At 38.1% G+C, this 27047-nt stretch overlaps 1 protein-coding gene across 10 annotated transcripts in view; it reads right to left on the bottom strand.

Annotated features, from left to right (window-relative positions):
- Window positions 1-6161: 6161 nt before the first annotated feature.
- Window positions 6162-27047, bottom strand: part of ZnT49B (Zinc transporter 49B) — a 43134-nt gene continuing 22248 nt past the window's right edge. For 6 of the 10 annotated variants that reach the window (XM_071694036.1, XM_071694038.1, XM_071694041.1 and 3 more), the window contains 8 exons: window positions 22154-22277; window positions 18548-18686; window positions 17980-18117; window positions 14680-14809; window positions 13890-14100; window positions 13511-13703; window positions 10675-10788; window positions 6162-7679 (listed from right to left, as the gene is read on the bottom strand). In XM_071694036.1, coding sequence (XP_071550137.1) covers window positions 7635-7679; window positions 10675-10788; window positions 13511-13703; window positions 13890-14100; window positions 14680-14809; window positions 17980-18117; window positions 18548-18686; window positions 22154-22277 — 1094 coding nt within the window. In that variant the 3' untranslated portion in view covers window positions 6162-7634. The remainder of the gene's footprint in view (window positions 7680-10674; window positions 10789-13510; window positions 13704-13889; window positions 14101-14679; window positions 14810-17979; window positions 18118-18547; window positions 18687-22153; window positions 22278-27047) is intronic. The other 4 variants (XM_071694037.1, XM_071694040.1, XM_071694044.1 and 1 more) reach the window with 1 other exon arrangement.

Below are 27047 nucleotides of genomic sequence, written 5' to 3'. Positions count from 1 at the left end.
CGGGGTGATTAGATAAATCATGCTGAAGTACTAAAAAAATAAATTGGGCAGTCTGTTAAACTCTGGAATTAATGTAAATGTAAAACTGTTGTGATGTATCTCATCAAACCTCTCTGGGTCTGTATTGGTTTCAATCCGAGGCTGTCTGTCAAGTTTGAATCTGTATTCTATCTAAGTTTAAGAGAGTCTGCTAGTTACAGTCTGAGTCTGTCCGCCAGTCTGAAATTTTTTGTTTAGTTCAGTGTTCACCTACTTGATCTAAGTCTGTCAGTTTGAGATGGCTTGAATCAGTCTGAGTTAGTTAACGGATTCTGAGTGTTTACGTATAAACGTACGTCATTCATTTAGTCTGACTCAGTTTGAATGAAAATTGGTCTGTCAGTCTGATTGTAAGCCTGTCAGTTTGGTAGAATTTCTCACTCTGAGTCTGTCCTATTGGCTGTTTGAAAGTTTGATTTAAATCCTAGTCTGAGCCAGTGTATAACCTTGTCTGTAAAATCTACCTACATGACTTTTCTTACTGACTTATAACTTGACGTTATTGATAAGTACTTCTACATTCTAACGAGATGTTTATGTACCTTCGCTTTCAGTTTTCCTTCGTTCTGTGACATCAGACTGTCTCGATTTGAACAATCATGAATTTCCCTCACAGTCAATAAATACTTCAATTTCATTCTCTCAAAAAACAATACTTAGCTCTCGTACTGTTCTTCAAAAAGGTCCACTGTCCACTTAATGTCCTAATTTTCTAAAAAATGTTAAAACTAGTACGTTTCTCACGATGACAAACTCACTTAATTGCCCAATCTGTCACAGGATGTGTCTTGGGCAGCCTTCCGCCGACACTAGCTAGCATGACCATTCAGTATCATCTGATTCATCCCTTGATTCAATTCTGGCATCACCTTGACATGTGATTACTTTACTTCATCAAGAAAACAGCGTGAGAACTTCAGCAAGATGCCGAGTCTTACATAATTTTCCCTAAGCAACACTCACCACCATCACGGACGTGTGTAGCTCATCAGCCCCCAGATTTAGCAGAGCGTTGTTGACCATCCACAGTTTGGCTATATTAAATGTCTTGACAACATCGACTTCACTAAATGAGGGGCTTCCTGTCGTGGTTGTAGTTGTACTCACGTCATTTCCGACATATCCGTCTACGTCAACATTGCCACTTTCCGGCGGACAAAGTTCTGGGAATCTTTACACAGCAAAGAACCAGCACGTCAACACGTCACCAAACTCCGGTCCATCACCTCAACTTTCATTTGAATGTTCTTTCAGAAGTTTTCGAAATTGATCTTAATTTGTGCCGATCGTTAGGCAGGATCGGGTCAGAGTCGCCATCAATTAAATTTAGCAGTACATCATATATAGAGAGATTTTCGTAATCTCGTTGTTGAAAAGTATGTGGCCTTAAAACATGTAAAGGTATGATTTGATAAGGTATATAGCAAATTTGTGATGTTCATAACCTGAATGTTCCATCATATCGCATGATAGTTTTAAAGTTTGAACAACTTGGAACTTGTGACATAAGCAATACTGATTATTACCATGGGCATTTGTAATACTGTGCATTTACTGAACGGTGAAGCCTTCAGAAATCTACTAAATCTATTATAAATCATTGATGTTCAACTCATGTACTCTCTACAAGATATAAAAAGTCTTCTAAACAAATGAAGGCCTTGTTTCCATGTGTTTCTAGCTACCTTAACTGTCTGTTAACCTAAATAATATCCTCTCGTCCTTGCCGTTTCGGTGCAACCTCCTGTACTTCCTCCCAAAAGCAATCCGCATCCTTCGTATGTATACTCTTACTAACATTAACGGGGCAGATTTCTAAATTTATCAAACAGGAAAATCCTAATAACAAAAACATTTATTTTGTGGTGAGTAATTGTCAGTCGAGGATGTGAGTATTTAGGGTGACGCGGGCATTGCACGTTATCAGCACTAGGGTTTGCATGACCTCAGTCCGGTGTACATGAGTTACGACACATGTGACTCAGTGTTCGTCCCCCGTTTGAAGAATGTATGAGTTACGCAAATACTAGCATTCATATCAATCATCTGACTCTTATGGAATGTACAATTATCAAATTACACGGAGTAGGGCTTCTACACCTCTTGTGGCCTCGTATTTGTGTGTAATCAAGTTCTTCATTCGTGGGGCTCTCTTCTCTTGAACTTTCCTACTATCATACAACTACTATCATACACTTTCAGTTTCATCGCTCAATGCATTCTTTACTGTTATACTATAAAAGTGCTATATACATCATTTCCAACAAGTTTCTTCCTTGATTACATGTTATGACCTCTGGTTGTTCTATTGTGTTGCCACCAACCGTTGCTGGGTTCCCAGAGAAATTACCTTGGTGGACAAACCTCCGGTTGCACCAGTAGTATCACTCCAAGACACCCATACTCGTTCAAAATCTGTGGCTGTAATTATTCCATGAAACAAATGACCTAACCCTTTCCATGAGAAGAGCCGCTCTTACGGACCTAACCTCAGTCTAACAGCAGGTCAAAGGTTGCGACATTCGGGAGTGACGTTTCCAGTTCCATTTGGCAAAAGCTTCTCCCAGATAGGGGAGAAAGAATACTGCCCGTATAACTCCTGCATGTCGGGGAAGGTGACTAACAAGGGCGGGAACGGGAGGCTGGAAATCCTCCCATTATGTATTACTTTTCCAGAGAAAGGAACTGAGGGATGAGCCAAAGAAGGATCTTTTCTCCTCAAAGGCTTAGTCAGTTGCTTACGACACTTATCTTAATCACATGAGAAAAGTGAATAAGTATGTATATATATATATATATATATATATATATATATATATATATATATATATATATATATATATATATATATACACTTGATTGCCGTCTCCCGCGTCAGCGAGGTAGTGCCTGGAAAGACGAAGAATGGCCCATCCACAGAAAACAGCATTGCTACCCCCTGCTTCAGCAGGGTAGCATCAGGAAAACAGACAAAAAAGGCCACATTAGTTCACACAGTCTCTAGCTGTCATGTGTAATGCACCGAAACAACACCTCCCTATCCACATCCAGGCCCCTCAGACCTTTCCATGGTTTACCCCAGACACTTCACATGCCCTGGTTCAGTCCATTGACAGCACGTCAACCCCAGTATACCACATCGTTCCAATTCACTCTATTCCTTACATGCCTTTCACCTTCCTGTATGTTCAGGTCCGATCGCTCAAATCTTTTTCACTCCATTCTTCCACCTCCAATTTGGTCTCTTGCTTCTCCTTCCCTCCACCTCTAAAACATATATCCTCTATGTCAATCTTTCCTCACTCATTCTCTCTCATGTCCAAACCACTTCAACACACCCTCTTCTGCTCTCTTAACCACACTCTTTTTATATTCACACATCTCTCTAACCCTTTCATTACTTACTTGATCAAACCACCTCATACCACATATTGTCCTCAAACATTTCATTTCCAACACATTCACCCTCATCTGTACAACCATATCTATAGCCCATGCCTTGCAACCATATAGAATTGTTGGAACTATTATTCCTTCAAACATACCCATTTTTGCTCTGTGAGATAACGTTCTCTCCTTCCACACATTCTTCATCAATCCCAGAACCTATGCCTCCTCCCCCACCCTGTGACTCACTTCCACTTCCATGGTTCCTTTAGCTGCTAAGTCCACTCCCAGCTACCAAAAACACTTCACTTCCTCCAGTTTTACTCCATTCAAACTTATTATTTTTTCTTTTATGATGCTTAGTCTCTGTCTCCTGTGTTAGCGAGGTAGCGCAAGGAAAGACAAAAGAATGGCCCAACCAAAACACATACACATGTATATACATAAACGCCCACACATGCACATATACATGCCTATACATTTCAATATATACATACATATACATTTTTTTTTGCTTTGTCGCTGTCTCCCGCGTTTGCGAGGTAGCGCAAGGAAACAGACGAAAGAAATGGCCCAACCCACCCCCATACACATGTATATACATACGTCCACACACGCAAATATACATACCTACACAGCTTTCCATGGTTTACCCCAGACGCTTCACATGCCCTGATTCAATCCACTGACAGCACGTCAACCCCGGTATACCACATCGATCCAATTCACTCTATTCCTTGCCCTCCTTTCACCCTCCTGCATGTTCAGGCCCTAATCACACAAAATCTTTTTCACTTCATCTTTCCACCTCCAATTTGGTCTCCCACTTCTCCTCGTTCCCTCCACCTCCGACACATATATCCTCTTGGTCAATCTTTCCTCACTCATTCTCTCCATGTGCCCAAACCATTTCAAAACACCCTCTTCTGCTCTCTCAACCACGCTCTTTTTATTTCCACACATCTCTCTTACCCTTACGTTACTTACTCGATCAAACCACCTCACACCACACACTGTCCTCAAACATCTCATTTCCAGCACATCCATCCTCCTGCGCATGCCATAAAAAGGAAAAAAAATTAATGTCAATGTACAACAGAAGTTTCTTTTCAAATAAAACTGTTGAATACTGAAACACATAACCCTTAAATGTTGTAAATGCAAATACTATTAATACCTTCACAAAACCATTTGAATAAATGTTTCATTCATTTATGTGATGAAAAGGTACTAACAAAAACATATGTACACTTGCACATTTTCTTTCATTCCAGATGATGAAGTCAGCCCCAGAAAGTAATGTAATTATTGTCAGAGACTAGAATAGTCAGCAAGTATTCCCTTTTATTCACTCCTGTAAGATTCCATCATTGTTTTAATTCAGTGATGCAAAGTTTTTCTACTATATCTCATTTTTCTGGGATGGTTTTGCTGATGGAAGTGAAAGCTGGAGAGAAACAGCCTTTTTGCTGTTATATCCTTAACTCATCTTTCAACAAGAGAAATGTATCTAGTATTAGAACACAGTCTAATAAATAATTTTGTTGCAGACCGATAGCCCTTGTCATGTTTTCCTTTATCTTCTTTCCTGACTTCTAATGCTGTTATTCCAATGTCCATGTGTCTAATACCATCATCCCTTACCTATATCTCTGATGCCTGTTCCAATTGGAACTTCCATAACTAGTGAACTTGTGCCAATTCTTAGCCTTTAGTGCTTAACCTTTTCACCCTTAACAGGTCACTGGCAGGAGGCGACTCTAGCAGAGTGTTTGCTGAGGCTCCTACCTAATGTTCCTAATGACTTCTGCCTAATGCTCCTACCAACTTCTTCTACCTAATGCTCCTATCTACTGTTCTTACCATTTTGCCAAAAGGCAGGGCTAGTGTATAGCGCTCACTGCAGTAAAACCTATAGGGTTATGAAGATGTGGGTTAAGTGTTATGTGTGACATAGATTGCACATTTGCTGACGGAATGCCATTAGTCCACGTTTGTGAGGCAGAAAGAAGGGACGGCTACCTGGGTCAGAGGAGTGCGACTTGACAACCACTGAAGTTCTGGCTCACCAAGCAGATGTTACTAACCCTTCCAGTACCCAGGCATGTAGTACCAAAAATATACATTTCTGGTTGATGGTTGCCAACCAACTACTACCTACCTCATGCCTTATCATCTTTGTAAAGTCTGCTTTTCATTACACTAACTTTATCTTTTGTTATAAGAGAGCACCAGAACTTATCTTGTATGGTTTATGATAATAATTATATATCCCTCAGTATAAATCTTAAAGGTAGTATCACACCGGCACTTTTTTCTGGCAAATTTTCTCCCAAACTTTGTTTCTGGCACATTAGAGGGTGATACCATGCATTCTTACAACTGATCTCTTTTAACTTGCGATCCCATGTTCACCCACTCCTTAATTTGCACTGTAGTTTGAAATTTCATAGGGAAAACTTAAGTAATTTTAATGGTATGTTTACAGCTACTGGCTCATGACATGGTAATAGAGGCACTGCTGACACTGGATTGCAGGAGGTGATCCTCCCTTTTGGGGTAGATGGTGGATAAACCAAAGAACATAATTTGAATTATGCAGGAACACTACCCAAAGGGAGCAGGGCTCTCTCATTTCTCTTGCTCACTGGCTTCCTCTGTGTGAAGATATAACTATTCATAAATTCAAAACTTTTATTGTATGGTTTTGCATTGAAAGGAATAAAACTGCAATGCATACTGAAAAAAGAAATTCTTTATTTCAGGTGTTCATGGATATATTGTGACAAAGTTCAATGTATTTTAGTGTACATCAACCCCAATAATGAATGCAATGAGGTGATCAAAGGTTGTGGTGAAACCAATACTTGTCAAACTGACAAGTAATGAAATCATTTGATAAAAATTTATGTTTCGAAGCTAACCATTAAGGAAATTTATAACCAAATACATAGACAGATGATGAGAATTCAGATAATGAACATAGCTAAAAATTCTTTGCATCCTGCAGTAAGGTACTGCACTGGCATAATTCACCACCTTCTCCAGGAGAGTTATAAGAGGTTAAGAATGAGAGTTAGCACATGTGGGAAAGTTTGTTAAAAGACTGAAAAATAAGCTATGGAGATGGTTTTTCTGAGGGGTGTGTGAGCAATGCTAATAGTTTTAGAAAAAGAATGTATGAGAGGGGTATGAAACCGAAACAGCACCAGCGAAACTTAGGAATGAAGGTTCACAACAGTACGAGTGTACGGATATGCTGAGTACTACAATAACACTGAAGAGCTTATGAATGATGTGATGAGATGAATAGGTAAAGGAAGATGAATGGTATAACTGAAGGACAGACTTCGAGAGTGTACTCGCAACAAGAATGTCAATGTGCAGCAGTGTGTACAGCTAAGCAATGACAGATATGTAGAGATAATCTGGACAGCAGGAAAAGGTATACTAAATACATATATACAAAAAAATAATAATGGAAAAATATCATTAAGTAACTGTGATTTCATGCCATACAACACAGTAAAGACAGAATACTACTATGCTCCTCATCCTCACAAGTTTGCACTTCATGTAATCAAATCTGTTTATAATAAATAAATAACTTGGGATGAAGAAAACACTGCTCAGTTTCGAGTGACATTCCCTATATTGCTAGTCTATGCATCAGAAAATAAGCACTCCTGGAATTGTTCTTTAAAAGATTTTTCTCTTTCCACACCAGGATGTTATACTAACAGAGACATCTAACACTGAAGTAGGTCAAGTATATGAAAGATCACTGTTCTTTAATCTTAATTCTGACTCATAAATTTTAACCCAAAATTCAACATTTAAACTACATGTAATATATGATAATTTAGTTTAATATAGTATATACGGGTTGCTTAAAGCATTTCCTCATACAGGTTGAGGCTCTGTTGCATCCATAATATTTGGAAGAAAAAAAAAGAAAGAAAAATGTATATACTGCAGCACAGACATAGGTGGTTTCTTATAGCTCACACTAAAAATTTACTACAGCTACCTCTCATAGATACATGGCACAAAATTTATGACAGCACAAATGTAAAATCATCATCTAGAGCTGTCAGTACTGATAAACATATTCATCACATAAATGTTCTTCATGTTGCTAAGCATACAAAATTTTTTTTATCATACTAATAATTAAAGCTGATTATCACAGGTTCTAGATCTGTCTTCTACAGAATTTCCAAATCACAGTGACGAATTTCTGGATGGCTTTTCTGCAAAGAGAATATCATGTATTGAAACTAATTTTTCATTCTGAAATCTTAAAATTACCTTTTATTCTTATCTCAATCATCTGAGACACTAAATGATAATCAATCAGACATATGTCACTTTACGCTCTGAAAATGAAATTAATCATCTTTCACAAGATCATAACACCATACAGAATTACAAAATTTGTATCTGAACCAAAAAACTACAACTATGCTAGTATACTATGATCACTGAGCAAAGTGCTTATATCATTTTACTATTCAGTACATATACTTCTTTCTTTTTTTCCAATGTTTGTTCGCCATTTCCTGCATTACTGAGGTAAAGCCAGGAACAGGCAAACAAAAGCTTCATTTGCTCTAAATCTGCCATGTGAAATGCACCAAGAACAGTGCCCCCATCCACAACCAGGCCCCACAGGCCTTTCTGTGATATTCCCTGGCTGCTTCACAGCACATTGCTCCTTGTATACCACATCATTCCAATTCACTCATGCATGCCTTTCACCCTCCTGCATGTTCAGGCCCCAGTACTCGAAATCCTTTTCACTCTATCCTTACATCTCCAATTTGGTCTCTGTTCTCCTTGTTCCATCCACTTCTGACACATGTAGCCTCTTTTTCAAACTCCATTCACTCATTCTCTCCATTGTCAAAACCATTTCAGCCCATCTGCTTCAGGTGTCTCAGTTATGCTCCTCTTACTGCCATATCTGTCTCTCTTACTCAAACTGCATGTTCTCAAACATTTCACTTCCAACACATCCACTCTTCTTTGCTCATCCCTATCTACAGCCCAAGCCTCTCATCCATACATTATTACTGGGACCACTCTACCTTCAAACATTCCCATTTTTGCCTTCCCAGACAATGACCTCTCCATACATTTCTCAATGCTCCCACAAATTTCACCCCATCATCCACCCTATGAATCATTTCTGCTCCATTTTTGCATTTGCTACCATGTCTATTCCCAGGTATCTAAAACACTTTACTTCCTCCAAATTTAATCCCTTCAAACTCACACCCCAGGTAACCTGTCCCTCTGCCCAATCAAATCATGTAACTTTGCTTTTTATCTGCATTTATTCTCAACTTCTTTCACACACTCTCCTAAACTTATACACCAACTTCTGCAATACCTCACTTGAATTTGCCACCAGTGTTGTGTCATCATTAAATAAGTGACTCTCTCTTTAGGAACCTTCACCTCTGACAGACTGCACACTCTCCCCTTTCTCCAAGAGCCCTGCATTTACCTTCCTCACCACCCCATGGTGACATCACACACCCTGCTGTAGTCCAACCTTCATGGGGAGCCACTCACTCTCTACCCTTCTTTCTTTCATACTATTCACCATTTCCCGCATTAGCGAAGTAACAGTAAGAACACAGGACTGGGCCTTTGAGGGAATATCCTCACCTGGCCCCCTTCTCTGTTCCTTCTTTTGGAAAATTAAAAAAAAATGAGAGGGGAGGATTTCCAGCCCCCCACTCCCTCCCCTTTTAGTCGCCTTCTACAACACGCAGGGAATACGTGGGAAGTATTCTATCTCCCCTGTCCCCAAGGATAATGGTCCCAGATTTTTGTGGGACCATTCACAAAGCATCTCTTATCAACCTTATAATATGCTTTCTCTAGATCCATAAATACTACATTCAAATTCTTTTGTTTCTCTAAGTATTTCCGACACCCATTCTTTACACCAAGCATCTGGTCCACCCATCTAACACACCTGAAACTACATTGTTCTCCAATCCAATACTCTGTACATGCCTTCAGCCTCTCAATCACTACTCTCCCATAAAACTTAACAGATACACTCAGTGAAGTTATACTTCTGTAGTTTGAACACCTACCTTTGTCCCCTTGCCTTTATATAATGGTACTATACATGCATTCTGCAAATCCCCAAAACCTCTCCATGATTCATACATACAATGAAAATCCTCACCCTCTTCTAATGAAATTCAAATGCAATACATCCACCTTATAACATTTCATCTTATGCAAAGCTTTCACCACCTCTTTTCTGTTCACCATACAGTTTCTATGACTTTCATTTTGCATACCTCCCTGACCCCAATACCCTAAATCTGTCACCCTACCATCATATACATTCTAACAATTCTTCGTAATACTCACTCCATCTCCTCCTCACTTCATCACTATCTGTTATCACTTCCTCATTTGCAACCTTCAATGATATTCCCACCTGTTCTCTTGTTTTCCTCACACTATCAACCTCCTTCCACACTTTATCTTTCCTGAAGTTTACTAATGCTTGCTCACACAAAATCTAAAATCTCATTTACCCTCTTTTTTAACTGCTACATCTTCCTCTTGGCCTCCTGCTGCTTTCTCTTGTACATCTCCCAATCTTTTGTGCTTCTTCCCTGTAAGTATCGCCCATATACCTTTCTCTTTTCTTTCATGGGAAATGTTACTTCAACATCCCATCACCCCTTCTTACCTGCCCACCTTCCTCATGCCACACACTCCTCTTGCACATGACAGTAATGCTTCCCTAAATGCCTCCCATACCTCAGAAACTAACGTTGTTTATTCCCACATTTTGCCATTCTGCACTCAATCTCTCATGGTTTTTATATGGATCAATATCCTTTCTGTTTCTTAACAGTAATCATAAAACATCATGTTAAAATGTTATTCATAATCAAAACTTAATGCAGACATTTAACATCACTCAAAGCATATCACTTACTATATAAAACCCCAAGCCCCCTTTTAAAGGCCTTCTACAGCTTTAAAGTAATAACCACCAACAGGAAGTTTTCTAAGAAAGTGACTTTTAATGGGCAGATTAACCTCAAGCAGGAGAGGAATGCTAAACACTACAAATTCAATTATATAAAATGATTCAAAATAACTAGAAAACTAACCATTCAATATTACTTAAAGCAGTCAACTACATCTGACTGACAACATAGGAAAATCTTAAATCCCATAAAAATATAAATTTTCTGACTGTACCTTAAGTCCTGTTTCAATTCTATCCACTTCTTCTCCAAGACTATCAACAATGTTTTCCCCATGCTTCAGCATAAATGCTTCCACTTCATCAATTGTTTTCAGTGACTGCATTTCCTAAAAATAGAAAAAAAAAAAAAACTTTAAATGTTGCATATATATCTTGTTAGATGTATGAAGGGAAGAAGATATTAAAGGTATAACATGAAAAGTATGTCATCATTGTTTTTGAAGCATAGAATGATACGGTGGTGGGAAAGAAATAAGCTATGAATGTGACAAACAAGTGCATTTACGTAACTGCATAGGGCTATAGGTATTTCAAGTGGGGACGCCTGGTGAATGATTTCTAATGGTGTATAGTGGTGTTTTGAGCATAAGGCTACCAGAAGCCATTCTACAGCTACCTCAGCATCACTGTGCTACTATGGTTCACCTCCCATCACAGGCACTTTGTGGGCAAGAAATATCTTGTATTACATGACAGGAATACCATACGGCCCTTCACACCTATCTCAGACAGAAGTGCCAACTCAGTACCCTAAACTTTTCTGCCAACAGTAGACTTAAAAACCAGGCCCAATGCAATCATCAGAGAATGGGGTCAAAACAAAAGACAATACAACATAATTAAAGAATGTGGTCAAATGGACATGTTGTATATCGTAAGACATACATACCACCTCTGAAATTCACAGTGCAAAAGTAAATAATTTGACTGAAAAGGGGTTAATCATTCTTTTACAGATATATGTTTATATCTATTCATTTTACTATACTTGATTACCGTTTCTCCATCAGCAAGGTAGTGCTAAGAAACAGATGAAGAATGGCCCATCCACTCACATACACATACATATACATAAACACCCATACATGCACATATACATATACATGTTAACACATACACATGCACAAACATAAACATATGTACACATTCATGCTTGCCTTCATCTATTCCTGTCACCACCGCACCCCACAGGAAACAGCATCGCTACCCCCTGCTTCAGCAAAGTAGCGCCTGGAAAACAGACAAAAAAAAGACCACATTCGTTCACACTTGGTCTCTAGCTACCATGTGAATTGCACCAAAAACACAGCTTCCTATCCACATCCAAGCCCCATAGACCTTTCCATGGTTTACCCCAGATGTTTCACATGCCCTCATTCTGTCCATTGACAGATATATGCTCATTAATCATGCAGGTTAATATTTGACGAAGAAAAAGGATCTGCAACATGGATGCAAAATGCAGATTATGCTCATCTAAAAAAAAGAAAAGGGTCAGGTCAAGGGACAAGCTCTCAAAAATTCACTGAAAATCAGACAACACTTAAAGCTAACTCTTGCATTCCAGTAGTAAATATTCATATAAAGAAATGGCTTTTCACATTTACATAATGAGAATAAAACTTTTGTAGTATGTTCTTGTGAAAAAGTGGTTCACTAATTAAAGAAAAATACAAACCCCAGATTTAACCCTTTTCGTGCTAAGAATATCAGTTTGTTGCTATGTGGCCACATGTTATGAATTTCAATCAATGCATCTAATATTCTGCTATCTATATCTCTAACGTCTGTTCCAACCGGAACTCCCTTCAAGGGATGGCCATGGCTACCAGAGTCTCCATAACTAAAGAACTCCAGTGCCACTTCTTAGTCTTCAGTGCCTCACCCTTAACAGGCCACTGGTAGAAGACAAGTCTAGTGCAGTGTTTGCTGAGGCTCCTACCTAATGTTCCTAATAACTACTTCTATCTAATGCTTCTACCTACTACTTCTATCAAATGCTCCTACCTAATACTTCTACCTAATGCTCCTAACTAAACATTCCTACCTACTACTTCTATCTACTGCTCCTACCATTTTGGCAAAAGGCAGGGCTAGTGCATAGTGCTCACTGCAGGAAAATCTAGAGTTACGAAGAATGAGCTGCATGAGTTAAGTGTTACATATGACATGGAGATATTGTATGTCTGTGGACAGAGCATCAGTAATCCACATGTTAGTGAGACAGAAAGAAAAAACAGCTACCTAGGTCAGAGGAGTGCAACTCGACAACCACTAAAGTGCTGGCTCACTAAGATGTCACTAACCCTCCTGATATCAAGGCAGGTAGTACTGGTAATATACCTCCTTGGTCATTGGCTGCCTACCAACTACTACCAACTTCTAATTTTCTGCAATAAGTTGAATTCTGTTAGCACTGTAAGCTCTTGGTTGTCCATTGATGGTACCAAAAAAAATGCATAAGTTACTGAAGCTGCTTGGAGGCCTCAGTAACCCGCTGCTGACCACAGTGGGCAGTTATGTATCGTTTCTAGGGACTTGCTATGTGTGGTGCCCACCCCTACCCATAGCACCCACCACCATGTAATGCATCCATATCACCCTTACTTAAGAATGACCTGTCTGGTAAATAATATATTTCCCTAAACAACAAATGCTCTACTATAAGAAAAATGAAATGGCTTTGATAGTTTTTGTACACTTAATCATACACATAAAAAGTTACAAAATGTAAGTAAATAATGTTTTCTCCCTAAACTTGGAATGGCTGATTCTTAACTTTAGAAAAATAGGTTTTCATATTTTTTTGTAAATATTTTCTTACATAAGAATAAACAACAGCTATTTTTCTGCACTAGAGAAAGGCAAATAAAAAAATCACCTCCACATCAAAAGAGATAACCTGGAAGGTTTAAGATACAGTTATGAAAATTATGAAAATTCAATTATCAATCTTAGGATATTTTCACCGAATACATCTTTTCTTCTATGTATTAATGCAGACCCATGTTCTAAAATGACATCAGTTATCATTTCAACACTTCTTACCTTCAGCAAAACTTCTAAATCCTGCTTGTCCAGATATCCCCTTGTGAGTTCCCGACCATCAAAATCCACTTCAGCTTTATATCTCACAAGTCCAGTGCCCATGTCAATACCTTTCACATCATATATTGCACGTATCAAAACATCGCACTCAAGTTCATCATTGATTTTCTCAAGCCGATACTGTGGAATGGACCTGTAAAAGAAACTTATGCATAAACAACTCATATTTTCTTAGAAATGAGCCATTGTATCTCCATTAAATTTTGAGCTTAAAATCTAGATGTAACAATGTTTGAGAGGTAAATTCTCACTCTGTGAGTCATGAGTAGGAAAACCTTTAAACTAAACAAGCAAAACTGAATGTGAATTCACAACTAACTTTCCCACCAAGGCAGCAGAATTTGTGTAGATAATAAAACCTGACACCCCAGCTAGGAGTCCACCAATGAGGCAAGAACCAATGGCATCAGGAATGTGTGAACCAGTATATGAGGTGAGGCCCATACAACCCATGGCAACTGCCACACCCATCACAGCAGCCATATCTTCCAGAAGTACCACATTAACACTTGGGTCTTGCCCTCTCAAAACTGCAAAACAAATACTGTTAAGTATATCTATAAGAAAGTTAATATCATATTTACTCATACACCAACCGAACATTGTGTTATTTCTCAGCTTTAACACATGCTTAACACCAAAATTACAATTACCCTGTACTCAAATTTTCCATCATTTCCAACACCTTAAACTTATAATTCATTTCTCCAACATACTACAGAGCCAAACGAATCTGCAAATACTTTTGTAGGGGATTTCATACATACCTGTACCTTTTATGTTTACTGCTATGTGCATCATTTAGCATTTTTAAAAATGAATAATTACACGCTTATCATCCTTAAAGGATAATAAAGACTTGGATGCCCAGTTCCTTATGGCAGTGTTGCTACCTGCACATGATGTGCCCCATGGGAATGGAATTGAGCTATGGCTAATAAACAAAAAGAAAAGATTGTTTTGATAATTCTGTATAATTCTAATAAATAACCTGCAATCAGTTTTAAGTCAGAGGAAATCTTTTATTTTCTTAAATTCATTCAATTACTGCACTGTTGTTTCTTGTACTTCACTAAACTTTACTATTATTTAAGAAGCTGAGTATTTACCATATTCTGTGAAAGACATTTGTTGTTTTTGTGCTCCTTTCCTGATGGCATGAACTGCCATGAGAAGTGTGCCCCCTTCTGTTATCATAGACCCTCCTAGAATGTAGAAGGCCCAGTAAAAGGGTAACACCTGCAAAACATTTTAGTGTTAACATATATTGTTCTCAGCAGACCAAGTGTGAAGTCAGAGTAAGGAATTATAAATGAGAGTAAGAAGCACAATTAATGCAACAGTGATGTTTGTATAAAAACCTTACTGTGAATATGGGAAATGACATCTACATAAAGAATTACAATTAATGTCTTCTGATTGCTAAAAACATTTTTTTTTTTTTTTTTGAGAAAGAGAGAGAGAGAGATGTCAGCTAAAGTCATACTTGGTTTAAGTATTCAACATACTTATTACAGTTGAATCTTATTTTTCTTATCCACATACATTGGTTTTTCTTCTGAGTTTCCATGAACTTAATAAGTTCTTTATACATATAGACCACAAGTACTAAGCACAGGAACAATGAAATAAAAATGCTTTCAACACAATCCCACCTAAATATGTTCGACACTTAATTTTTTGAAACAATGCAGGCCCCCAAAAGAAAAAACTCATGAACATTCACCAATCCCAACAGAGAACTCATCCCTGCCTTATACCTTGAAATCTTTTCTTGAACCTTCCCTCCATATATGAGGTTAAAGGTACCAAAGTTCCTAATTCTTCATGGTAAATTTGCAATCTTTTCCCAAAAAGCCCTGGTTCTAGGCAACTGAAATCCATTTTCCAATTTATATCAACAAATAAAGAGTTGAGTTCTGTGTAGTTTGACAACTGTATCTCCTTTTTAAATGTTTCATCTCAAAGTGAAGCATTACATGATTACTTTTCTAATTAGTGTATCATACATGATATATACATGCTATTGTATGTGAAGATAAAATCTAGAATGTGTAATCATTGACATTCTGATGTGGGAAATCTTCCTTATACACTAAAAACCTGTGTCTCCATGTCTCTGTCATAATGTAAATCTAAATTCTTCCAGTCTATTTCTTTACAACTGAAATTCATTATTAATCTCTTCATTTACCTATACCTGCCCCTGGATCCCCAACTGGATTGAGACCTGCAGCTTCATGGCTGTACTACTTCCTGCAGCAGGGAACTGATGGACTCATTTGAAGTGAAAAGCTCTTTGTTAAGACTGTACTCCCAATATCAGCTCAGTCCACTGACAGCATGTCGACCTCGATACACCACATCGTTCCAATTCACTCTATTCCTTGCAAGCCTTTCATCCTCCTGTATGTTCGGGCCCTGATTGCTCAAAATCTTTTTCCCTCCATCCTTCCACCTCCAATTTTGTCTCCCACTTCTCCTTGTTTCCTTCACCTCTGACACATATATCCTCTTTGTCAATCTTTCCTCACTCATTCTCTCCATGTGACCAAACCATTTCAAAACATCCTCTTCTGCCCTCTCACCACACTCTTTTTATTTCCACACATCTCTCTTACCCTTACACCACATATTGTCCTCAAACATTTCATTTCCAACACATCCACCCTCCTCCGTACAACCCTATCTATAGCCCATGCCTTGCAACCATACAAAATTATTGGAACTAATATTGCTTCAAACATGCCCATTTTTGCTCTCCAAGATAACGCTCTCTCCTTCCACACATTCCTCATTGCTCCCAAAACCTTCGCCCCCTCCCCCACCCTGTGACTCACTTCCACTTCCATGGTTCCATCTCCTGTTAAGTCTACTCCCAGATATCTAAAACACTTCACTTCCTCCAATTTTTCTCCATTCAAACTTATATCCCAATTAACTTGTCCCTCAACCCTAATGAAACTAATAACCTTGCTCTTATTCACATCTACTCTCAACTTTCTCCTTTTACACACTTTTTCAAACTCAGTCACCAACCTCTGCAGTCTCTCACATGAATCAGCCACTGGAGCTGTATCATTGGCAAGCCACAACTGACTTACGTCCCAGGCCCTCTCATCCACAACTGACTGCATACTCACCCCTCTCTCCAAAACTCTTGCATTTACCTCACTAACCATCCTATCCATAAACAAATTAAACCATGGGAACATCATGGATATATATATATATCCCTGGGGATAGGGAAGAAAGAATACTTCCCATGTATTCCCTGCGTGTCGTAGAAGAAAACTAAATGGGGAGGGAGCAGGGGGCTGGAAATCCTCCCCTCCCTTTTGTTTATTTTCTGAAAGAAGGAATAGAGAAGGGAGCCAAGTGAGGGTATTCCCTCTAAGGCTTTGTCCTCTGTTCTTGCTGCTACCTCACTAATGAAGGAAATGGCAAAAAGGTATGACTATATGTATATGTGTATATGAGTGGATGGGCCATCCTATGTCTGTTTCCTGGTGCTACCTCGCTGTTGTGGGAAACAGCAATTAAGTATAATATAATTGAATATCTATATATTTTAATCTATTATACTTAATTGCCATCTCCCGCATTAGTGAGGTAGTGCAAGGAAACAGACGAAAGAATGGCCCAACCCACCCACATACACATGTATATACATAAATGCCCACACACACACACATATACATACCTATACACTTCAACATATACATACATATACATACACATATATACACATGTAGATATTCATACTTGCTGCCTTCATCCATTCCCATCGCCACCCATGAAATAGCTCACACACACACACCCCGTGAGTTAGCACTAGGAGAAACAACAAAGGCCACATTCGTTCACACTCAGTCTCTAGCTGTCATGTGTTATGCACCCAAACCACAGCTCCCTTTCCACATCCAGGCCCCACAAAACTTTCCATGGTTTACCCTAGACACTTCACATGCCCTAGTTCAATCCATTGACAGCACATCAACCCCGGTATACCACATCGTTTCAGTTCACTCTATTCCTTGCAAGGAAAAGAATGAACTGGAACAATTTAGTATACCGGGGTTGATTTGCTGTCCATGGACTGAACCAGGGCTTGTGAAATGTCTGATAAACCATGGGGCCTGGAGACCAAGGGGGAACGAATGTGGCCTTTTTGTCTGTCTGCATATGTGTATGTATATATGTTATGTATATGTATGTATATATACATGTATGTGTGTTTATGTATATATATATGTGTACATGAGTGGATGGGTCGTTGTTCATCTGTTTCCTGGTGCTACCTTGCTGATGCAGGAAACAGCGATAAAGTATAATTAAAAAAATATAGCGATAAAGTATAATTAAAAAAATATATCTTTTAGACTGGTTGAAATGCCAATGTCACATACTTCTGAAGGTGCAGTGAGCCCAGAGATGCCATGCTGTATAGAGAGGCCAGAACCCACACAAAAGATCATAGCACCAGATATCAAAGAAGAAACATATCTCATTGTGGTATAGCCATATGGATGAATTATATCAGCACTCTGAAAAGAAAGAATCAGCCATATAATCCATTTTCTTGACAGTACATCTATTCAAAACATACGAAAATTACTGTTAATCAAACACACTTACATCGTAAGTGAAATATGCAAGATCAGTCCCAATGCCACAAAAAACTATTCATTAATTCTCACAGTATACAGACATCTGGCAGTGTTGACATCCAGACTGACTGACTCTTCTCCAGCTTATTAGCTGTTAAAATATATTTACTCAGTGAGGTTTCATAATGTGTTCATTTTATGTAAAATATAAGATTAAACATAAGATTATATCAAAACTGCAAACACTGAAAAAACAATCAAGCAAAATTTTCCTCTATAGAGTGGATCCAACTTCCCTATATTTCTTACAAACTACTAAATATATCATAATATTGACTGGATATGAGCATACCTTCCATTTACTTACTTGTTTGGACTTGTGAATACCATAAGCAAGGATGAGTTGATTGGTAACATCAGCGAGGGAATGCAAAGCTTCTGCAAACAGACTGTGTGATCCTGTATAGGCCCATGCCCCTAATTTTAACACCAAGTTGGCTGCATTACTGGAATAAGTACATGAATTCATTAACAGCCTAGAGGGAAATAAAAGAAATAATATCTACTTGTCATATATTTTTAGAATTCACCTCATCACTGGTTTTGTTTTAGGCCACTAAACAAACCTATGAAATCTCAAGAGAGGTTCACCTTGTACAGTCCACTGGATGGACATATAGAAAGTTGGACTGCACCAACTTTAAAGGGGATGTAAACAAACACCAAAGTTGGTTTGATACATGGTTGATGAAATTCAATGCAACCAAATGTAAAGTTATAAGGAGGGGACAAAGTGAAAGAAGGCCTAAATATGATAACTATCTAGCAGGAAATAAGCTTCACAATTGTGTGTGTGTGTGAGAATACCTTGGGAGGAAGTCAACAATGTCCCTAATGGGTGCCCACAGTCTACCATTTGAGAACAGTTCAGGAGACAAACTGTCTGCAGCCAAATATTTGAACAGCTTTCAAGGATATGGATAAGGATATATTTTGCAAGCTGTTCATATTCTACACAAGGATAAAACTATGATATACTTCTCAAGTCTGGCCACTAAACCTAAAGAAGCAGAAAGAGCTAACGTAACAGAGAAGGTCCAGAGGAGGGCAACAAGGACTGTACCAAAATTACGACAGCTGAATCACAGGGAAAGGCTAGAGGTGGATGTACATTAATGTAATAAAGTGACTGAAAATATGGTTAGTGCCTCTTGCTTTAAATATGGAAAAAATATTAAGAATGAGGGGAGAATGGTTTAATGAAAGATGTTAAAAAGCAAAGGAATTTTGAAATGTGTAACAGCAAAGATATAGGTGACACTTTTGCCAACCAGCTTTTGCTAAGTATAAGAGAGCAAGGAACAAATACATCATAAGAAAGGAAGAACAAAGACACTTTGAAAAAAAGAGTATTGTGGACAAGGCTGGAGAAAAATCTAAAACTTCTCTATAAATTCATCAGGAATAAACTGACAGTTAAATAGCTGCTAATAGGGATAAAGGATTCTGAAGGTAGAACTGAAGGGGATGATTCAAGGATATGTGAAAAAGTGCATAACACTGTTAGTCCAAGAGTGTTTTCTGAGAGAATTAGAGTGAAGAGGAGAACAGATGTGAGTGAATGGGCCTTTCTTTGTCTGTTCCTGGTGCTTCCTCACTAATATGGGAAAGCAGTGAAGTAAGATAAAATTTCTTTTTAAAGACATTAACAAAATACTAAAATGTCCTATTGAAATTTCATCATATGTGCTACAAGATGTGTGAAGATACATTTCACAAACCTCTTCAAGTATTGTTCAAGATGTTGCTGAAAAAAGGCAAATGTCATGCTTCCATAAGAAAGAAGATGGAACAGGCAGTAAACTATAGGCTAGACTCACCGATGAGCATCATCTGTCAGGGTCTAGAAAAGACAACTAGAAAGCAAATGGAGAACGTTCTAGAGAGGAAAAATTACCTAGGTGAGAGATGCATAATTCTAGGAAAAGGGGATCACATGCTACAAACCCTTTAGAATCTTAAATAATGAGCTCTGTCTTAGATAATTTGGGAAGGCTGGGTGGACTGCTTGTATCTGAACTGCCAGAAAGCATTCAACACTATACTTCACGGAAGGCTGATTAAGAAGCTGGAACACAAAAAAGAAATATGGGGGAAAACTCCTTTGATGGATGTTACATTACCTAAGTGGAAAGGAATAATGGACACCAATGGAGTGCCACAGGGTTCTGTTATGGGACCATTACTCTTCCTAATCTATGCAAATATTTTGCCCTAATGTTCAGGCCCCTACTTAAATATGCTTGCAGGTGATGCAAAGGTAATGAGTAAAGTGAAGTGTGTGGAAGACTGCATCACAATACAAGGGAACCTTGACAAACTTCAAAGTTGGTAATGAGTAAAGTGAAGCGTGTGGAAGATTGCATCACAATACAAGGGAACCTTGACAAAATTCAAAGTTGGTCTGATGCATGGCTGGTGAAGTTCAACCTGAGTAGGCCTAAATGTAAAGTAATGAAGACGGGTCACAGTGAAAGGTCTCAATATGATTATTATCTTCCAGGAAACAAACTGAAGGAATCCGTTGGTGAGAAAGACCTTGTTCCCAATCTGTCACCAGAGTTCCATCTTCAGAGACTTGTTAACGACACCATCTGTCTGCTAGCAAATACTAGTGTAGCATTCAAGTTCATGGATAAGGATATATTCCACAAGCTGTTCAGATCCTACATAAAGCCAAAACTAGAACATGCTTCTCAAGTTTGGTCACCACACCTAAAGAAACGAAAAGAGCTAACAGAGAAGGTTCAGAAGAAAGCAACAAAGATGGTACCAAACATAGAAGGGATAAGTTACAAGGAAAGGCTAGAAGCTTTGTCTGCCCACCATGGAAGGAAGAAGACCGAGTTGTGACATGACACAACCTTCAAGTTTTCAAAACATCACTGTCATAGACAGTGAACTGTTCTTTGAGACATGCAGGGACAGAACACCCAAAGGACATAATATGAAATTAAACAAGAAACTTGGGAGGAAGCACTCTCATAGTATCAGAGGTGGATGATTGGAATAAAATGTCTTGAAGGTACTATCAATGCAGACTACATACAGAAATTTAAGAAGCTGCATGGTTGAGAATCATCATGAGCTGGGGCTCATAAGCATAAAATTCCTTACCTGCACAAGTCAAATAGGTAATTACAAAATCATAAACATGAAAGTTTCAGACAAAATTTAACATTAAAAGAACTGGATCAGCAGGACCTCAAGAAATTAATTTTATTATCCCATGGTAAAACCATGCCATGTATCATGATGTGACACATGGTTTCTGATGAGTGTATTTCTTTTCAGAAATCTGCATGATTTTTAAATACAATCACACTTAAACCAAAGTACAGAGAACTTTAATATGATGTATAATCAGTTTAATATTAAATGCTGCAACTACTATTGAAAGAACCAACAGTTACCTTTATTACTTATCAAAGTAAGAAAACATAAGTTTGTTCCCATGAACAAACTTAAATAACAGTACCTGAGGTAAAACTATGCCATATTTTATGAACTGACAGATGGTTTCTGAAAAACTGAGTATATCTTTTAAGAAAAGTTGTTAGTTCTTGATGGACAATTAATCAAAGTATAAATAAAGTATAGTCAAGTGTAATATCAAATGTTACTACAAATGACAAGAATGTTCTCAAGGACAAACTTAAGCAACACTATCCCAAGGAAAAGCCATGCCATGTTACATGATCTGATAGATGGTTTCTGAAAATATGAATATTTCTTGAAAGACGAGCTTTAAATCTTTAATCCACAATCAAACTTAATCAAGAGTGTAAATAGGGAAAATTATTTGGATACAATGTATATTTAAAGTAATATAAAATGTTGAAACTAATATAGTAAGAACTCCTAACTAACAGTTACCTTTATCAATAATCAAAGCAAGAGCATAATTCCTTACATAATGACTGCTGCCCACACCACCTTGCCGGAAGAATCTAGGCCAGCTGGTTTGACAGGTTCAGGAACAGTCCTCTGGTCACGCCGGTAATCTTTCAGTATTTTCTTGATATTGAAGATATCTGCTACATAAAGAGTTATGAAGGTTCCATGCAATTATGTAGAAGCCAGGACATGCAAAAAAATTTTCATTTTCAATTTCCAAAATAAAAAGCATAAAACCTGCTGACATCCATATGATTTCAACTTGAGTATTATATTTATATTATAAAAACAATTCAAATTATCACAGCAGCATATCTTTGTCAACTAATCAGTCAGTTGATATACCATGAGCTTTCTGCTATAGAAAAGGATTGCTCTAGCACAATCTCTACATATCCAGTTTCCTACACATATCTATGCACCCTACTCACCCTCCCTTCTTTTCTTCCAGCTCTTGTTCAGTTCACTTATTCCACACCTGTTCTTTCCAAATGTCCCTAACACCTCAAAATTCCATCTTTCACCTGATCAACCACCACCTTCAGAATATGCACACTGCCTACTTTTTTATTTTATTACTTGCACTCTATTTTCATTCTGAACTCTTCATTTACAAACAAAAACCCCATTCTTATAAGTTTGTACTCTATCAGCAATTCTACAGTTGTATATATACAACAGTGAGAGTTCCCTCTCTCCTTAGAATAATGCTTACTACTCAGAATACTTCTAAATTATTCACTTGAATGTACTTTTAATATATCTCTGGCAAACTCTCTCTCCAAAACACACTCTGAAATCTGTGCTTATAATAAACCAGCTTGCTGAAAGTCTTACCAAACACCTGAACTTTTGTATCTTTCCCACCTGCTGTCCATACAAACATTTTCCATCTCCATGTTCTAAAATAATGACCACAGATAATTTCATCATGGTCAATCAAATCAGTCACCAATCCTTCCCATTTACTCCCATGTATTCATGTACTTTAAGGCAGAAATATACCCTTCTCCATGTTACATAGGCTGTTAAGGATAATCCCCCAAAGTGTTACATTTCATGGCCCTCAGCAGTGACAGACAAATAAGATTCTGAAAAGATGTTACAAACATGGATTGGAGACATGATAATACATAATTCAAGCTCCAAATGAGATATCAAACTCTTCAGCCCAGATGCCTTCCCCTGCACATGCACCAAGTGCATCTTCACGACACCCCTAATACATTCAAATTCACTTCACTCTCAACAAATACATCATTGCTTCACTCATGATAAACATAAGTTTCATCATCCTTGACTAAAGCATCTTCACTTCACTCTTGACAAATGCATCTTCACAACACACTTGACATCACTGGCTTTCTATCTGACCCATAATGGTACGATCAAGTGTCCACTTCATCACAACTTTATCTTTGCTACACCCTGGACATCACTGGCCTATGGCATGAACCTTAAGAGTTAGGTCAAAAGCATCTTCACAGACCCTCAATACCACTGGCTTTCGACATGAATCTAATGGATCAGGTCAAAGGCCTTCATCACTGATTAATCTAAGTTGGTAACATTTTGAAGAATAAACAATACGTGTCTTGCTATGCCACACAATTCGGGAAAACTGACTTGAGTTTCACATGCTAAAAGAAATGCTGTATACATAGTTTACAGATATTCAAGTCTATAATACTTTAATAAGTGATGGTATGCTGGTAAAGAAGGCCTGAAATTCTGAAGACAAGTCACACATTTTTGCGAAATGTCATCTAACCCCTCTGTGCTGTAAATGTTAATTTACAATTACGTAATAGTGCTATAAAAATCACTCCACTCAATTTTCTACCACATACTGAAATTTGCATACAGTATAGGTTTTAATGGCCAGCCACAGATGGTAATACAAAAAATAATAAGTCACTGGAGCTGCCTCAAGGCCTTTGTAACCTGTTAATAACCACAGTGCCTTTTCTAGGACTTCAAGTCTGCAGCATCCATCCCCATCTGTCGGGGGCCCATGAATGTAGAACTCTCTCCATGTACTGTGCAAGCACAAAAAATTATGAGGGTGGGGGTGGGCATTGGGACGGAGGGTGGGAGGGGGCTAAAATCACACACACACACACATCACCCTTACTTAAGAATAACAGTGTATGGAAGAAAACGTGTAAAGGCTTATTTCAATTATCTCAAAGGCAGGATCTGTGGAAATGAACAAAGATCATGATATATAGAAGTTCTTTAAGAATATCTCCAATGCACAGCAAGAGGAGACATACAGGATACAGATGAGGTAAAAAAATCCCATCAATGATGGTACAAGGATAAATACAACATTAAATCTAATTGAATATTGTGATACAAAAAGAAAAAAAAACACTTTAAAGGGTATGATGTAACTTTGGAAAGAAGAATGAAGTAATAAAGTAATGATGGAAAAATCTTAAATATGCACAGGTAAACTATTAAATTAATAAAGGTTCTAAGCATGTATGACAAATTTCTTAGCCAAACAGGGTGAGCTAAGGACAGTAGCACTGTGCTCTTAACCCTATACTATACTATGAGGAGTCAATATATTACCTGGAAAGTTTTACATATAACCATTGTAGATTATATAGGAAAGATAGCAGTTAACCAGTGAAATACAGAGTACAAGGTAAACAAACCTTGTCATGTTAAAGCCTTCCAGTAAAGGTTGTTTGCCAATCTCATGCCCTTCAATCTGGCAAGCAACATACAATACTTATTCTAGCAAAGCAAAATAAAGAGAAGGAAGGACTGTAAGAATGTCCTTTACTATTAAAATCTAAGCTCAAAAATAAATTCTCAGATTGAAAACTCCTTTCTCTAACCCAGACAACCACCTAAGGATACTATCTATATCTCTGATGCCTGTTCCCTGTGGGAGCTCCTTCAAGGGGGTAGCCACAGCATAAGAGTCTCCATAACTGAGCTTCAGTACTACTTCTTAGCCTTTATGCCTTACTCTTAACAGGCCACTGGCTGAGGGCAACTCTAGTGCAGTGTTTCCAGAAGCTCTTACCTAATGTTCGTACAGAATGCTTCTACCTAACGTTTCACCCCTCTACCTAATGCTCCCACCTAATATTCCTATCTACTACTTCTACCTAATGCTCCTCTCTAAAGTTCCTACCTAATAATTCAATCTATTAATCCTACCCATAATTACATAATCACTTGTCACTTCCCATGAGGCAAAACGTTGGGACTAGTGTGCATCCTACGTCTAGTAAACAATGCTCTAATGGAGGCACTGCACTGAACACAGCTCTCCTAACTTCACAATACTCCAGAATGCTCTTATCCATCTCCAGAGCCAGGCCATCACTAACATCACCATCAATCAAACTAAGATTACTGTTATGTACATCAATCGCACACAAATTAAGCCCCATCTACTTTAGGCTTTACAGCTTAACAAGCATCTTAGAGTCACTCTAGATAATAACTAAGCTGAGAGGAAAATGTTAACAGTATCACCAAAACCTCTAGCTATCATCTCTGCATTCTTTGTATACTCAAGACACTAGGACTGCCTGTGCTTGAACTCAAGAACATCTACACAACTTTCACTCTTCCCAAACTCACCTATGCCTCCCCACTTGGTCTTTCTCCCTATCCACAAAAGAGGGGTTACTAGAAAATCTCCGGAAAAAGAGTATGCAAGATCATCCTTGGTCCTTACTTACACCACTTATCAAGTGGTGCTTACACAATGGTCCTCCAAACTCTTTCAACCATCACCAGGAACCTCATCTAAAAGCTCAGGAAAATGCTACAGCCACTGTCACCTCCTACCACCAGAGTTTCCTTATCCCCAAGCTGAAGTTCACCACTATAAATGTACTGAGCCAATCTGACCCTGTTCAGACTGCTACAAGAACGGTCCTATTCCAACCACACACATTAGAGAACCATCCTGTACCCTTATCATACCATTTAATCTTTCATGTAGTTATTTTCTATAACATTTAAGTCTTTCATGGACGTATTTTCTTTGTGATGTTTTTCCATATTTGGCTGTGCTTTTACTCAATAAACCATTACCTATTATTATCAAAGCACTTTGTGCTAGCTCAGCCTTTTGGCAAAATGGTAGGAGCAATGGATAGAAGTAGCAGGCAGGAACATTAGACTGAAGTATTATGCAGAAGTAGTAAGAACATTAGCTGGGAACAGGGTGGAATATGAGGTAGAAGTAGTTGGTAGGAACACTAAAGTAGGAGCCTCTGAAAACACTGCAAGAGATGCCCTCTGCTACAGACCTGTTAAGGGTGAGGTGCTAAAGACTAAGAAGTGGTACTGGAGTATACAGTTATAGAGACTCTTTTGCCATGGCCACCCCATTGAGGAAGTTCCCAAAGAAAATGACGTCAAAAATATAAATAGACAGATACATAGATCAAAAGTATATGGGTCCTAGCTGTGGATAGATGGCTTTGATTCTGGTGCACTATACATGACAGCTAAAGAGTGGATCTTAGTGAATGAAGTAATTTCTTTATGTTCCTGGTGATACCTTGCTAAAGCAGGCAATGGTGAACATGGAAAAAAATTATTACTATTGTAATAATCAGGCCATATGAGGTGCCCGGCTGTGAATGGCAGGCTCTAGGTTTTCGGTACACTATGAATAATAATTAGAGACTGGATGTATGCAAAAATGAAGACACTTCAATTGCTTAGATGCTACTTCATTTATGAAAAAAAGGTATTATATATATCAAAAATATTAATATTCCTTGTCTGTCTGAGCATAAGAGTCTCTCAGACATCATGACAGATGTACTTGTTTTCCAACAAGAGATGTAACAAAAGTATATGTGTATATGAGTGGATGGGCCATCCTTTGTCTGTTGCCTGATGCTACCTCAGTGATGCAGGAAATG

This window comes from Panulirus ornatus, chromosome 56, assembly GCF_036320965.1.
Source record: "Panulirus ornatus isolate Po-2019 chromosome 56, ASM3632096v1, whole genome shotgun sequence".
In the NCBI taxonomy this organism is placed as follows: Eukaryota; Metazoa; Arthropoda; class Malacostraca; order Decapoda; family Palinuridae; genus Panulirus; species Panulirus ornatus.
This window is presented reverse-complemented; position numbering and strand designations above follow the sequence as displayed.